Below are 14,536 nucleotides of genomic sequence, written 5' to 3'. Positions count from 1 at the left end.
GGTTTATTCCTCTGCTGATGATCAAAATATCTGAGTGATATTCTGCTTTAGTTTTACTTTGCTTGAATGTAATGGCTGAGATGTCATCCAGGAGGATAAGTTTCACAAATAAGTGTTAGAGGTTGCCTGGAAAACTCTACTCATCAGCAATTTTTTTTTCATCAGCAATTTTTTAAAGAAAGAGGAAAAAAGTGGTTATGATGGTTACATCAGGGAGTTAACTGGCAGAGTGCCAAGCCTGAGATTTCTTTTCATATTATCTGATACAGACGCTTAAAAGGAAATTAATATAAATATCTTCTATCTTAATAGTCAAGAAATGCAAGAGTTTTTAAATAATCAGAGATTTGTTCAGGGAAAAAAAAGCTAAGAAACTTCTGAAAAAAAAAATCTATTCATTAGAAAACCTAAGCTCACACCAAGTTTTGTGAAACTCTCTAGAAAAGAAAAATGTTTCTCAAAAAAATGTAAGCAATAAGCAGAGGGTTAACAGAGATAATGATGTAAAAGTCATTACCAAAGGTACTTTATAATTAGTAAATAGAAAATAAGTCTCTTATTATCTTACATTAAGCAATTTGCTCAGAAGACATAAAGATAGTGTCTTGGAAGAAAAGCTAATGACCCTTCATAGACAGTTCTTCCAAATATATTTTTAAAATAGTGTTCTAGGATCCCTGGGTGGCGCAGTGGTTTGGCGCCTGCCTTTGCCTCAGGGCACGATCCTGGAGACCCGGGATCAAATCCCGCGTCAGGCTCCAGTGCATGGAGCCTGCTTCTCCCTCTGCCTGTGTCTCTGCCTCTCTCTCTCTCTGTGTGTGACTATCATAAATAAATAAAAATTAAAAAAAATAGTGTTCTAACTTCTGGGGTGCCTGGGTGGCTCAGTCAGTTAAAGTGTTTGCCTTTGGCTCAGGTCATGATCCCAGGGTCCTGGGATCGAGTCCTGCATCCAGCTCCATGTTGGACTCCCTCAGCGGGAAGTCTGCTTCTCCCTCTGGCCCTCCCCCTTCTCATGCTCTCTCTCCCCCTCTCTCTCTGAAATAAGTAAATCAAATCTTTAAAAAAAAAAGTCTTCTAACTTCTATATAGGAAATAATGAAGACTCCCTGATATGAAGTATAAACTTGTCCAAATAGCTAGGCAAAAGCTGATATTAAGCCATAATTTGTAACTTTCTAAACTGCTAATAGTGTTAGACATCCTAATAGAATTAATTTCTAACTACCTATGCTGTAGCCCAAACATTGTTTTACAAGTCTATTGCTTAAAACTTAGGATGCATTTTCTTACAGAGGTAAATTAGATATAAGGTTAGGTCCTAATGACCATAAAAGCCCATTAAATCTACTCTGTACTTGGAATATAATACAGTTGACATCAAACTGAACCATCATGTATAAGGAGGTTTGTAGTGTGTTTAATGTCCCATCTGGGACTACAGTCTCCCATGTGGGATGCTGGAATACAAGAGACTGCCTGAGACAAGGTCTCCTGTAGGGAGGGTGTAGGTGGTTTGATTGAGTGGGATGGGAGGGGAATTCTCAACCCCAGAGTGTTGGGGTCTCCCTGAGTTCTATCCTGGTCTGACTTATATATCCCAGGCAACTCTCTAGTTACTCTCTTTATATTTTCAGTAGTAAAGGCATCCCGGGAGAAACAACAATTTCTCATATGTAATTTTTCTTTGCTTAGGAAAGATGGCTTCTACATAGCTGCTTTAGCTCAGTAACTTCCAGTGTTGGCCAGGTGATTCTTACCTGTATTTCAGCTTGCCGTTCCTTTTTGACAGTAAATAGATGTTTTTGAAGAGATTTTATCTGTTTTTTTCCTTTTTCCTCCCTAGAAGAAATAAGAATGATTTGTTTAGAGGTGTCTTTCTCAAACTCTAGCATGCACAAAGCTCATCCTCAGTGTTTTTGTTTGTTTGTTTGTTTTTGTTTTTTTTTTCATCCTCAGTGTTTAAAAACAGATGTAGCAGGTCTGGGATGGGGCCCTGCAATTTGCATCTCTCTCTCTCTCTCTCTCTCTTTTTTTAAGATTTTATTTATTTATTTATTTCAGAGAGAGAGATAGTGACAGAGAGCACAGGCAGAGAGGAGAGGGAGAAGCAGGGGCTCAATCCCAAGATCCTGTCATCATGACCTGACCCCAAGGCAGATGCCAAACCAACTGAGCCACCCAGGTGCCCCACAACTCACAATTCACATTTCTAACAAGTTCTCAGATGTTGCTAATGGTGTTGGTCCATGGAACACTTTTAGCAACACTTTACAGAAGACTGCGATTTGTTTTAGTAAGCCAGAAGAGGATTTTTTTTTGTTTCTGTGTTGTATCTAAAATAGGTGCTGCCGAGAAAAGGCTAAGAGGAGGGGGAACAGGAAGGGGAAAAGGAAGGGCAGGGCATTCTCTTCCATGTAATCTTCACTTGGGGTCAGTTCCGCATTGAGTCTGAAGGCTCCCTCCATATTGTCTCTCACTCAGGTGCTTCCCCTGATAAAGTCTTTGCATGAATAATCTCATCTTGGCATCTCCCAGAAGACATGACTTGACGCCCTTGCCATGATCACACAAACAGTAAATGGCAAAGCAGGATTCAAATTCAGTACTGTCCCAATGAGAACATAACTGTTTTATGTTACTGTTTCTGTTTGCACTCAGAATTCTGCTGATCTCTAGTAATCCCATTATCTTTAAAGAAAAACAAAATAACAAAACAATAAACAAAACAAAGTAAGAATAAACAAAATAAAACCTATCTTAGCTCGGGCTGCCATTACAAATATATCTATCAGGGGCAGCCCAGGCCTGATCCTGGAGACTGAGGATCGAGTCCTGCGTCAGGATCCCGGCATGAAGCCTGCTTCTCCTTCTGCCTGTGTCTCTGCCTCTCTCTCTGTCATGAATAAATAAATAAATAAATCTTAAAAAAAACAAAAACAAAAACAAATATATCAGTTTGGATGGTTTATTTTTTTTATTTTTTTTAAAGATTTTATTTATTTATTCATGAGAGACACAGAGAGAGAGAGAGGCAGAGACACAGGCAGAGGGAGAAGCAGGCTCCATGCAGGGAGCCCGACGTGGGACTTGTTCCCGGGTCTCCAGGATCAGGCCCTGGGCTGAAGGCGGCGCTAAACCGCTGAGCCACCCAGCCTAGCCAGTTTGGATGGTTTATAAATAACAGAATTTATTTCTCAGTTTGGAGGCTGTGAAGTCCAAGATCTAGGTGCCATCAGATTAAGTGTCTGGTGAGAAACTGTTTCCTGGTTCACAGATGGTCATTTTCACTTGCATGTTTATATGATGAAAGGGGGAGAAGAAGCTCCCTGGGGTCTCTTTCATATGGGCATTAATCTCATCCATTAGGCCTCCACCCTCATGACCTAACCACCTCCCAAGGGTCCCACCTTCTAATATCATCACATTGAGGGTTAAGATTTCAACAAATAAGTTGGAGGCAGGGGTGAAGTACATAAACATTCAATATGTAGCACAACCAAGACGTGTTACCACTAAATAGCATCTAGATAAGTACTGCTATTCAGGAATGTTTACAAAGCATGTACTTAACCAGAATCATGAGACTGAGATTGCCATTGCCGAAGTATATATTATGTAATTACTATTTACAGATTACAAGAAACATAAGAAAGAGGAAAAATATTTCTCTAATAATAAATTCAGAACCCGAGGGTAGATTCAGTTAAATAAATGTTATTTACAGTGGAAACTAGAAATTAGTAGAGTATTGCCTTCAAAATTATGAGATGATTTTCAATCTAAAAATCTGTACTTAGTCAAAGTATGAGGACAGAAAAAGATATTTTCAGACATGTAAAATCTTAATATATGTAACTTCCACACACCCTTTGCTCAAGAAGTTACAGAAAGACATCCTCCAATGAAATGAAAGATTCACATAAAAAAGAGGAGGAATGGGGATCTAGAAAACAGGATCAAAAGGAAATCTCAGGAGATGAAGGGAAGGCCCAAAACTATAGCAATGCTGCAGGCCCTAGGAACAACAGTAACAAATAGGGGAGAAAGAACGGAAGAAAGTCTCAAAAGGAAAAAAAGAAAAAAAAGGGGAAGACTTAATATGTATGACTACACTTAAAGAGTTTCAGGGCTCTGGTGAAGAGTTGGGTACTGGATTTGGAACAGAAATGTCAAAACAGACAAAAAAAAAATGACAAGATTTAACTTTAGGAGAAAAAAAGCTGTTCAAGGAAGAAAATTTAATCATTATATATATTGTATGTCCCCTCTTTCGACTATTTATAAAAAATAATCATCATCAAAATACTAAGTATTAATTTAACCAAAAATTATGCTCTAACTATTCTAGGGGAATGGAAAAAAACCAATAGATTACATCTAAAACTATATGCCCACTAGTGTTGTTTGACATAAAGAAGAAAACTGGCCAGCGTGAGAAATGAAAAATGACTTGAAGGTAAACATTTATTTTATGTTTATTGGCCCCTTACGTGTCCTCCTCAGTGAGCGGTCTATCCTATCATTTCCTATCATTTTTAGATAGGCCAAATCAAAGGATGTCTCACCCCTCCGGATCAGACTGCACTTTTTCATCACAATGAAATTTCAGCACCTTGAGAGATACAGACCAGTCAGCCCACTTTGCATTCTCTCTCTAAAGCAATGCCCGGCTAAAACAGCAGCAAGGCCACTACACACTGAATAGAATGGCAGAAATCCAAAGATTGACACCACCAAATGCTGACCTAGCAATTATGCTCCTTGGTATTTCCTCAAACGAATCAAACATTTAGATCCCCACAAAAACATGTACACAGAGGGGTGCCTGTGTGGTGAAGTCAGTTAAAGCATCTGACCCTTGGTTTTGACTCAGGTCTGATCTCAGTGTCATGAGATTGAGTCACGCGTTGTGCTCCACACTCAGTGCAGAGTTGGCTTAGTTTCTCTCTCCCTCTGCCCTCGCCCTTCTCCCCCCAGCTCTCTCTCTCTTTCTCTCTCTCATAAACAAATAAATCTTAAAAAAAAAAAAACTGTATGTAGATGTTTAAAGTAGCTTTATTGAGTTATTGCTAAAACTTGGAAGCAATCAGGTTGTCCTTCAGTATGTGAATAAACTGTGGTATATCCACACAGTAAAATATTATTATTTTAAAATATTTTATTTAGGTATTTGACAGAGAGAGAGAGAGCGCGTGCACGAGCAAGCACAAGCAGGGGGAGTGGCACAGAGAGGGAGAGGGAGAAGCAGGCTCCCTGTGGAGCAGGAAGCCCCATGTGGACCTGGATCCCAGAACTCTGGGATCATGACCTGAACTGAAGGCAGAGTTTAACCGACTGAGCCACCCAGGTGCCCCCAGACAATAAAATATTATTCTGTGCTGACAAAGAAATGAGCTGTCATGGGAAAACACATGGGAGAAACTTAAACACATAATACTAAGTGTAAGAAGCCAATCTGGAAAAGCTACGTACTGTATGACTCCAACTACATGACATTCTGAAGAAAGCAAAACTATGAAGACTGTAAAAAAAAAAAAAAAAAAAAAAAAAAAAAATCAGTGGTTGCCAGGGACCCAGGGGGAGGGCAGGAGGGATGAATAGGTAAAACTCAGGATTTTTAGGGCGGTGAAACTATTCTGTATAAAACCGCAGTGGTAAATGCAGGTCACCACATTGGTCAAAACCCTTAGAATGTGTCACACAGAGTGATCCCCAATGTAAACTATGAACTTTAGTTAATAATAATGTATCAATATTGATTCATCGATGACAACAAATGCACTGCATTAATGTAAGATGTTAATGAAAAGGGATACAGGAACTCTAGTTTCAGCTCAATGTTTCTATAAATGTAAAACTTAAGTCTATTAAAAAAAAAAAAAGAAAAAAAGCAATGCCTGAACAATACTGACATGGTATCTGTACACCCTTCTGCTACCAATGGGAATAGTGCTGGTGCGGTTTGCACCTTAATAGTGACCTATGTTCTACGGCTGAGTTCCAATAAGGAGCATCCAGGTGACCATTTCAGCAAGCAGAGGGGCTGTTCTGGCTCCTTTTGTTCACCTTTCTAGAGTAGAGCTTGAGTGACCACGATGAAACTGATACCTCATACATCTTGACCTTTCTGACCAAAATGTCAAAAGGCCTTAAAACCTGGCAAATTGTCTCCTTCCTTTTGCTTTTGAAACACATGGTGTGTCTCCCCTGAATAATACTGAAGTGGGATACATATTAAAAAATAAGTGAGGGGCAGCTGGCTGGCTCAAGTCAGAAGAGCATGCCACTCTTGATCTCGAGGTTGTGAGTTTGAGCCCCATGTTGGGTATAGAGATTACTTAAAAAAAAAAAAAAGTGAAAATGATTCTTAAATTCTTAACCAAATGGAATTTAAACAGAAGATTTTTACGTTATTAATTCTTATTCAGGGGCATATATGCACACATGTCCCGAGTAGAATGCATAAGTATGTCTTTCGTGCTCTCTGCTGCTAGAAGAAGGAAAAATCATTCCATGGCAGGCCCTATGTAGGGCTTTCTCCAAGACTCACATTATTTTTATCCTTTTTTTTTTTTTTTACATACTGGTATTTTTCTTATTATTTTGTAAGATTTTACTATTAGTGAAGACAATTATCACTAAGAGAAGCTTCATTTAAAACTAAATAGATGAGGGATCCCTGGGTGGTGCAGCGGTTTGGCGCCTGCCTTTGGCCCAGGGCACGATCCGGGAGACCCTGGATCGAATCCCACATCAGGTTCCCGGTGCATGGAGCCTGCTTCTCCCTCTGCCTGTGTCTCTGCCTCTCTCTCTCTCTCTGTGTGTGTGACTATCATAAATAAATTAAAAAAAAAAACAACAAAAAAAAAAACTAAATAGATGAGCTGAGAGGCATGGAGAGTGAGTACTAATGAGTATAGGCTTTCTTTTTTGGAATGAGAATGTTCTGGAATTAGATAGTGGTGATGGTTTCACAACTGTGAATAAAACCACCAAATTGTACACTTTAAGAGGATGAATGTTATGGTATTGACAGACTCTTTCCTTGACCAAACTAATCATGCTTCTCTGAGCCTTCCTCTCTAGTAGGCCTTGACCTTGGCTCCTCTCCTTGCCTTCAGCCTGCATCACCAAGTGTAGCAAGATTTCTGCTAAGTTAGTTTAGAGAGAATCCCCCACCCTTGACATCTGATCACCCTGGATATCTGATCAAATTCCTCATCCCCAACCCTTGATGTCTACGCCTTTGGTGTGCTTTCAGCAAGAATCCTGTTTAGTTTACCAAGAATCCCCTACTCTTTATGTCTCTTAGTGATTTTCCATCCACTGACACCCTCACTGTTCTCAATGGTAGAAACCCTCAGCTGCCTTTACTGTATTCAGAGCTGAGCCTAATCTCTCTCCCTATTACATTTTAACAGGTCTGAATAATGTCTTTAACAAGATATAAATTTTATCTCAATGGAGCTCTCATTCGAGGAACTGAATAGAAAATCTTTTCTCTCTTTTATCTATCATTAAATGTGATTTAAAAAGTGTCAATCACAATTTGTTACTGATTTGCCCAAATCTATATATAATTTCCTAACTTAAATAGATCTAAATTGATGCCTATCTAATTGGAAGAAAAACTAAAAGAAGAGATTATCATACATAATCACTATGTAATCATATGGAAAATCAATCACTAGCAAACTGTCTACATTGAGATTATCTTCTCCCTTCCAAATAGTAGTACATATTTTTCTTTTTTTCTTTTTCTTACTTGATTAGCTTTTTTTGAAATTACTTAGTAACAAGTGCATATTGTAATATTTCAAAACTGAATAGGAAATATTTCAAAACTGAATAGGAATCCCGTCCAATTCCCTCCTGTGAAGTAAGCAATGTTAAATCTTTTGATGTATATCCTCCCACATCTTTCTCTATGCTCTTATATATATGGATGAGATTTTTTTTTTTTTAATCATATTGCAGAGGCACCTGAGTGATTCAGTTGGGTAAGTGTCTGACTCTTGATCTCAGCTCAGGTGTTAATCCCAGGGTCATGAGTCAAACCCAATGTTGGGCTCCACACTAGGCATGAAGCCTACTTAAAAAAAAAGAAAAAAAAGAAAAAAAAGAAAAAAATTGATATTATACACATAATACTGTAGCTTTTTCCATTTATCTGCATATGAATAAAATTCCTCTGATCAATCATAGAGCTCTCATTTATTCAAATCAAGAGTTGGATGCTCAACTGACTGACCTACTCAGGTGCACCTCTAATTTATTCTTTTTAACAGCTGCATGTTTCTTTTTATTTTAATATTTTATTTTATTTTATTTAAAGATTTTATTTATTTATTCATGAGAGACCCAGAAAGAGAGAGGTGCAGAGACACAGGCAGAGGGAGAAGCAGGTTCCATGCAAGGAGCCTGATGTGGGACTCGATCCTGGGTCTCCAGGATCACACCCCGGGCTGCAGGCAGCGCTAAACCGCTGTGCCACCGGGGCTGCCCTGCATGTTTCTTATTTCCTAAAATTAACAACTATTCAAGAATTCCTTTATTAAAGGACATTTATACAATTTCTAGATTTTTACCATTATGCTACAATGAATATTTTGTATATATATAATATGAGCTAATTTTTCCCTATATTTTCAAAGTAGAAATGCTGGGTCAAAGAGTATATGTATTTTATTTAGTTTTTTGGTTAATAAGTTTATTTACAAGAGGCATCTGGGTGGTTCAGTCAGTTGAGCATCTAATGCATGTTTTGGCTCAGGTCATGATCTCAGGGTCATGGGATCGAGCCCTGCGACAGGCTCCATGCTCAGCATGGAGTCTGCTTCTCCCTCTCTCTGCTCCTCCCCCTCCTCACTCTCTCTCAAATAAATAAATAAAATCTTTGAGAACATAAGTTTATTTTCTCTCTTAGTAAGGTGAAGACTTAGAAAATACTGAAGATTTTTTTTTTTTTTTTTTGGAAAACAGCCATATTATTAACACACCGGTATATTCCCTTTCAGTTTTCATTTTCTTTTCTTTTTTTTTTTTTTTTAAAGATTTTATTTATTTATTCATGAGAGAGAGAGAGAGGCAGAGACACAGGCAGAGGGAGAAGCAGGCTCCATGCTGGGGGAGCCTGACGTTGGACTCAATCCCAGGCAGGATCAGGCCCTGGGCTGAAGGCAGTGCTAAACCGCTGAGCCACCGGGGCTGCCCGCAAATGACATTTCTGATAAAGGGTTGGTACCCAAAATATACAAAAAACTTATAAAACTCAACACCCCTAAAAATAATCCAGTTAAAAAATAGGCAGAAGACATGAACAGAGATTTCTCCAGAGGAGACACCCAGATGGCTACTAGACACATGAAAAGATGTTCATCAAAACTTACTTATCATTAGGGAAATACACATCAAAACTATAATGAGATATCACTTCACACCTGTCAGAATGGCTAAAATCAACAACACAATAAACAATAGGTGTTGGCTGAAGATGTGGAGAAAAACAGAACCCTTTGCACCCTTTGTGGGAATGCAAACTGATAGAGCCACTGTGGAAAACAGTATGGAGTTTCTTTAAAAAGTTAAAAATGGAACTACCCTACCCTGCCGTTTGTAGCGGCATCATTTACAGTAGCCAAGTATGGAAGCAGTCCAAGTGTCCACTGATTAAAAAATGGATAAAGAATATGTGGTATAGGGGCACCTGGGTGGCTCAGTTGGTTAAGAATATCTGGTATGTCTACAATGGAATATTATTTGGCCATAAACAAGATGAAATCTTGCCATTTGCAACAACATGGATGGAACTAGAGAGTGTAATGCTAAGCAAAATAAGTCAGTCAGAGAAAGACAAACACCATATGATCTCATTCATATGTGGAATTTAAGGAAAAAACAAACAAACAAGCAAAGGAAAAAAAGAGGAAAACAAACTAAGAAACAGACTCTTAACTATAGAGAACAAAGTGATGGTTGCCAGAGGAGGGGGATATGGGTTAAACAGATGATGTAGATTAAGGAGTACAATTATCATGATAAGCACGAGTATTGCATGGAAGTGGTGAATCACTATATTGTACACCTGAAAATAATACTACTAAATAATGTTAACTAACTGGAATTCACATTTTTTTTTAAGAAGAAAGATTACTATACAATAGGAAGAATACTTTTGACATATTATAGACACACACAACTAAAGCCCAGAAATCTGAATTAGCACCTAAATTTCTGAGGTCTATTTACCTTCCCTGGAAATCACAAATTTGATTTGCTTTAGAAATCAAGGACTTCTAGGAAAGGCTAATAGCATTTTAAAATACAACACAGCAAATAAACATATTACTCGGACCTGGCAATGATATCATAGAAATGCATTTTGTTTTCTCTCTCCTTGCCCAGAGCTTCCAGGAGACTGGTGAAAGTGCCCGACTCTTCTAACTCCTGCATGGTCTTTGTAATTATATCACTGAAAAATTGCCTGTAAGGAGACACAAAAGGATGAGTTAATAAAGTATATTTACAAAGGGCTACAGAAGTCACACAGGTTAAGACCCAGGATAAAAAGCATGACTAGCTGGAATTATTCCTGGAATGCAAGAATAGTTTAGCATTAGAAAACCTATTAATAATAATAAAAAAAGAAAATCTATTAATAGAATTCATCACATAAACAAAAGCAAAAGGAGGGATGCCTGCGTGGTTCAGTGGTGGAGCCTCTGCCGTCTACTTTGGCTTAGGGCATGATCCTGAAGTCCCAGGATCCAGTCCCTCATTGGGCCCCCTGCAAGGAGCCTGCTTCTCCCTCTGCCTGTGTCCCTGCCTCTCTCTCTCTCTCTGTCTCTCATGAATAAATAAAATCTTTTAAAATAAAACAAAAACAAAAGCAAAAGGAGAAAAACCATATGGCCATCGCAATAGATGCAAAAAAGGTATTAGGCAAAATTCAGTACCCATTCATTTGAAAATAAACAACAAAAACTCTTAGCAAATTAGAAATAAAAGAGAACTCCCTTAACCAAAGTTTACATGCCAAGGAGTAACAAACATTGAATGTACAGTATGATATTATGTATATAATATTTAAAAACATATAAAACTGTATATATTATTTAAATAAAACACATAGATACCTAATAAAAGTATCATAATATGTAAGAGAATAATAAATAGCAAATTCATTAAAGAGTTTGTCTTTGGGGGAAGAAAGAGGGAGCTAGCTAGCATCAGAGGCTCCAGTTGTATCTTAAGTATTTTATTGAAAAAAAAAAAAAAAAAACCAAAACCAAAAAAACCTCTAAAGCAATCATGGTAAAATGTTAAGATTTGGTGGTTATACACATAAGTATTCACTATTTCATTCTTAATATTTTTTTCTGTATTTTAAAAATATTTCATAATTTTACAAAAGTTAAATTATTTAAAACATTTTTAAAAGAGCTAATAAAACACATTTTAGAGATGAGTAAACCCAGGTTCAGGAAGGTTAAATGACTTGCCCAAGGCCACATAACTAATTTGAGAAAGAGGTAGACCCAGGTTTCCTGACTCCTAGTCCATTGCTTTTTATAATATTCTCATAGGTAGGGAATTTTAAAAACAGCTATTTAATGTTTTCATATCAGGTCAGCAAGAATTACATTCACTGTTTATATAAAACAGACAATTCTTTTAGAGATTTTTTAAAAATTTATTTATTCATAGAGACAGAGAGAGAGGCACAGAGACACAGGCAGAGGGAGAAGCAGGCTCCACGCTGGGAGCCTGACGTGGGACTCGATCCAGGGTCTCCAGGATCACGCCCCGGGCTGCAGGCGGCGCTAAACCGCTGTGCCACAGGGGCTGCCCATATAACAATTTGTTGACAAAAGTTCAAACAGAAAGATTCAATAACTATACTAAGAAAAAGGGTAAGTACACCAAAGTAAAAAAAAAAAAAAAAAAAAAAGAAAAGATATGAGCTGGGTGCCTGGGTGGCTCAATCAATTAAGCATCTGCCTTCAGCTCAAGTCATGATCCCAGGATCCTGGGATCAAGCTGGGCATCAGGCCCCCTGATCAGTGGGGAGCCTGCTTCTCCCTCTCCCTCTACTGTTCCCCCTGCTTTGTGCTCTCTCGCTCTCTCTCAAATAAATAAAATCTTTTTTTTTTCAAATAAATAAAATCTTTAAAAAAAAGATATGAGCCATCCCACAGAGAATGAAAAGGACATTAACTAGATTGGTTGTTTTTAAGCAGGACACCTTTCTGTCATGTATGCGAATCTGAGCCAAACTGATTTCACAAGAAACATTATCCCTCTGATGCAGAGGTTGGCAAACTTTTCCTATAAAGGGGGAAATGGTAAATATTTTCAGCTTTGTGGGCCATAAATTCTCTGTTGCAACGACTCGGCTCTGTTGCTATAGCATGAAAGCAGCAAGAGACAATAAACAAACAGGCAATGCTGTATTCTAATAAAATTTCTTTTTTTTTTTAAGATTTTATTTATTTATTCATGAGAGACACAGGGAGAGAGAGAGAGACAGAGAGAGAGAGAGGCAGAGACACAGGCAGAGGGAGAAGCAGGCTCCATGCAGGGAGCCCGATGTGGGACTCAATCCCGAGACCCCAGGATCACTCCCTGGGCCGAAGGCAGACGCTCAACCGCTGAGCCACCCAGGTGTCCCTAAAATTTATTTTTAAAACCAGACTACAGGTTGAATTTGACTAGTAGCCCTGGGTAATTGCTATAAACATTCATTTACCAACAATCTTTACCAGAATACTACATTCTCTTTGAAACTTAAGAGGCTTCCTTGTTAGCAAGCCTGACAAAAAACTGAATAATGAGACAATGGAAACTGAGAATCCCTTTAAGAAATTCTCAGGATTAAAATTCAGTTTAAAAGCTGGCTACTTGGATGGGTCTATCTCTTCCTCTTGGATGAAAGCATCCTAATAGCTACCATCTGTGCCAGGCACTTGGCTGCAGGCTAATTTCTAATCCTCACACTAGCATTAGAAAAGTTGCAAAGTTGCTATAATTATTTTCACATTTAAAAACTGGAAACAAAGGCTCAACAACCTGCCCTTTATCATGTAACCACCATACTTTCAAATTGTACATACTTCCTCTAGGGAGTCTTTAGCTAATCCTATTATCAGCAGCACATGTGTATCTAATGACCAATCTACAAGAGAGGACAGCAGCCAGCCACCCTTGCACCTGTTTTTCATCTATGATAAATACATTATTACATTTCCAAATATGCTCTCCTTCTTTACCTATCAATCTGAATTTTCTTCAGTATCTCCGTAGACATTATGGTTTGTCTTGTAAGTTTTTTGAAGACAAGATCTTGCAATTTGTTAAATTCATTGGTAAATTGGCTTCCTTTTTTTATTTCTGGCAACTTGCTTTCTTCTTTAGGTAAGAATGGACTGGACAATCTTGAGGTTCTTGGGGCCTCTGCAAGTTTTTCTAAGCTCTTGTTTCTCTTCTAAAAACAAGAAATGATGTCTTATGTAAGACGGATTTTTTTTTTTTTATAAGACAGATTTTAAAAGAGTAAAGAAACAATGTTATATCAGGGCTTCTGCCACTTGTACTTGACACACAAGAAAATTACTCTTTCCTTCAGCCACACAAATCACGTCCAGCTATTATGTGCTTTCCTGCCTTTAGACAACATTCCTTTTGTCTCTTTCCTCAACTTACCACCTGGCAAACATTAAGACCATGATCAAAGTAAAGTTCTTTGTGAAATCTATTAGCAGATATTTACCATATTGTAATTATTTGTATAAGTGTCTCTAGGAGATTGTAAATTCTATGAGGGAAGGGACAGTGTCTTAGAGATCTTGGTTCACCTCAAATTCTTTTTGGAACAAGACTGCATAATAAATGTGGCCATCTTTACAGTCTCATTGCTTAGAACAATGCCTAGGGCATAGAAGACTTATGTGTTCATTGAACAAATGAATACGAAATATAAAGAATGAAAGAAAATCATAGCACAGAGCCTAAGTTGATAACATTAGTGGCGTGGTATAGATTTCGAAGGTCATGTAGGGAAAAGCCAAAATAATTCATTTTTCAGACCCAAACTGGAACACTTGAGGGGTAGGCATCAACTACAGGAAAAACATATGTCTCTTAAATTAACAATTCCTATTTAATCTGTTGCTAAAAGCTTTAGCTTTTGAGAGGCCATATAGCATAGAGATTATGCCTGTGGACTCTGAAACCAAACTTCCTCATTTGCCTTACTTCTTACCAAATCATACTGACTTAGCTGTTTAATATCTCTATGCCTCCATTTTCCCATTGGGAAAATAGGGATAATAGTAACTGCCCTCATAGAATTATGAGGATTAAATACATTAATATACATAAAGCATTTAGAACAGTACATAGAACTATGTTAAGTTCTGTACTTGTTATAATTACTTAAATTCTGGTACTGATCATATGCACAGAGGAAAAGTTTATCTGCATATTGATACATAAAACCTTGGTCTTCCTTAGCTAAACTTCAACTAGCCTAGAA

At 37.8% G+C, this 14,536-nt stretch overlaps 1 protein-coding gene across 4 annotated transcripts in view; it reads right to left on the bottom strand.

The window, feature by feature from the left end:
* IQCG (IQ motif containing G) overlaps positions 1-14,536 on the bottom strand; it is a 48,182-nt gene that overhangs the window by 24,173 nt on the left and 9,473 nt on the right. For all 4 annotated transcript variants that reach the window (XM_025990227.2, XM_025990225.2, XM_072728958.1 and 1 more), the window contains exons 4-6: positions 13,272-13,486; positions 10,358-10,486; positions 1,761-1,842 (exon numbers count right to left, since the gene is read on the bottom strand). In XM_025990227.2, coding sequence (XP_025846012.1) covers positions 1,761-1,842; positions 10,358-10,486; positions 13,272-13,486 — 426 coding nt within the window. The remainder of the gene's footprint in view (positions 1-1,760; positions 1,843-10,357; positions 10,487-13,271; positions 13,487-14,536) is intronic.

The sequence above is a fragment of the Vulpes vulpes genome, chromosome 1 (genome assembly GCF_048418805.1).
Source record: "Vulpes vulpes isolate BD-2025 chromosome 1, VulVul3, whole genome shotgun sequence".
In the NCBI taxonomy this organism is placed as follows: Eukaryota; Metazoa; Chordata; class Mammalia; order Carnivora; family Canidae; genus Vulpes; species Vulpes vulpes.
This window is presented reverse-complemented; position numbering and strand designations above follow the sequence as displayed.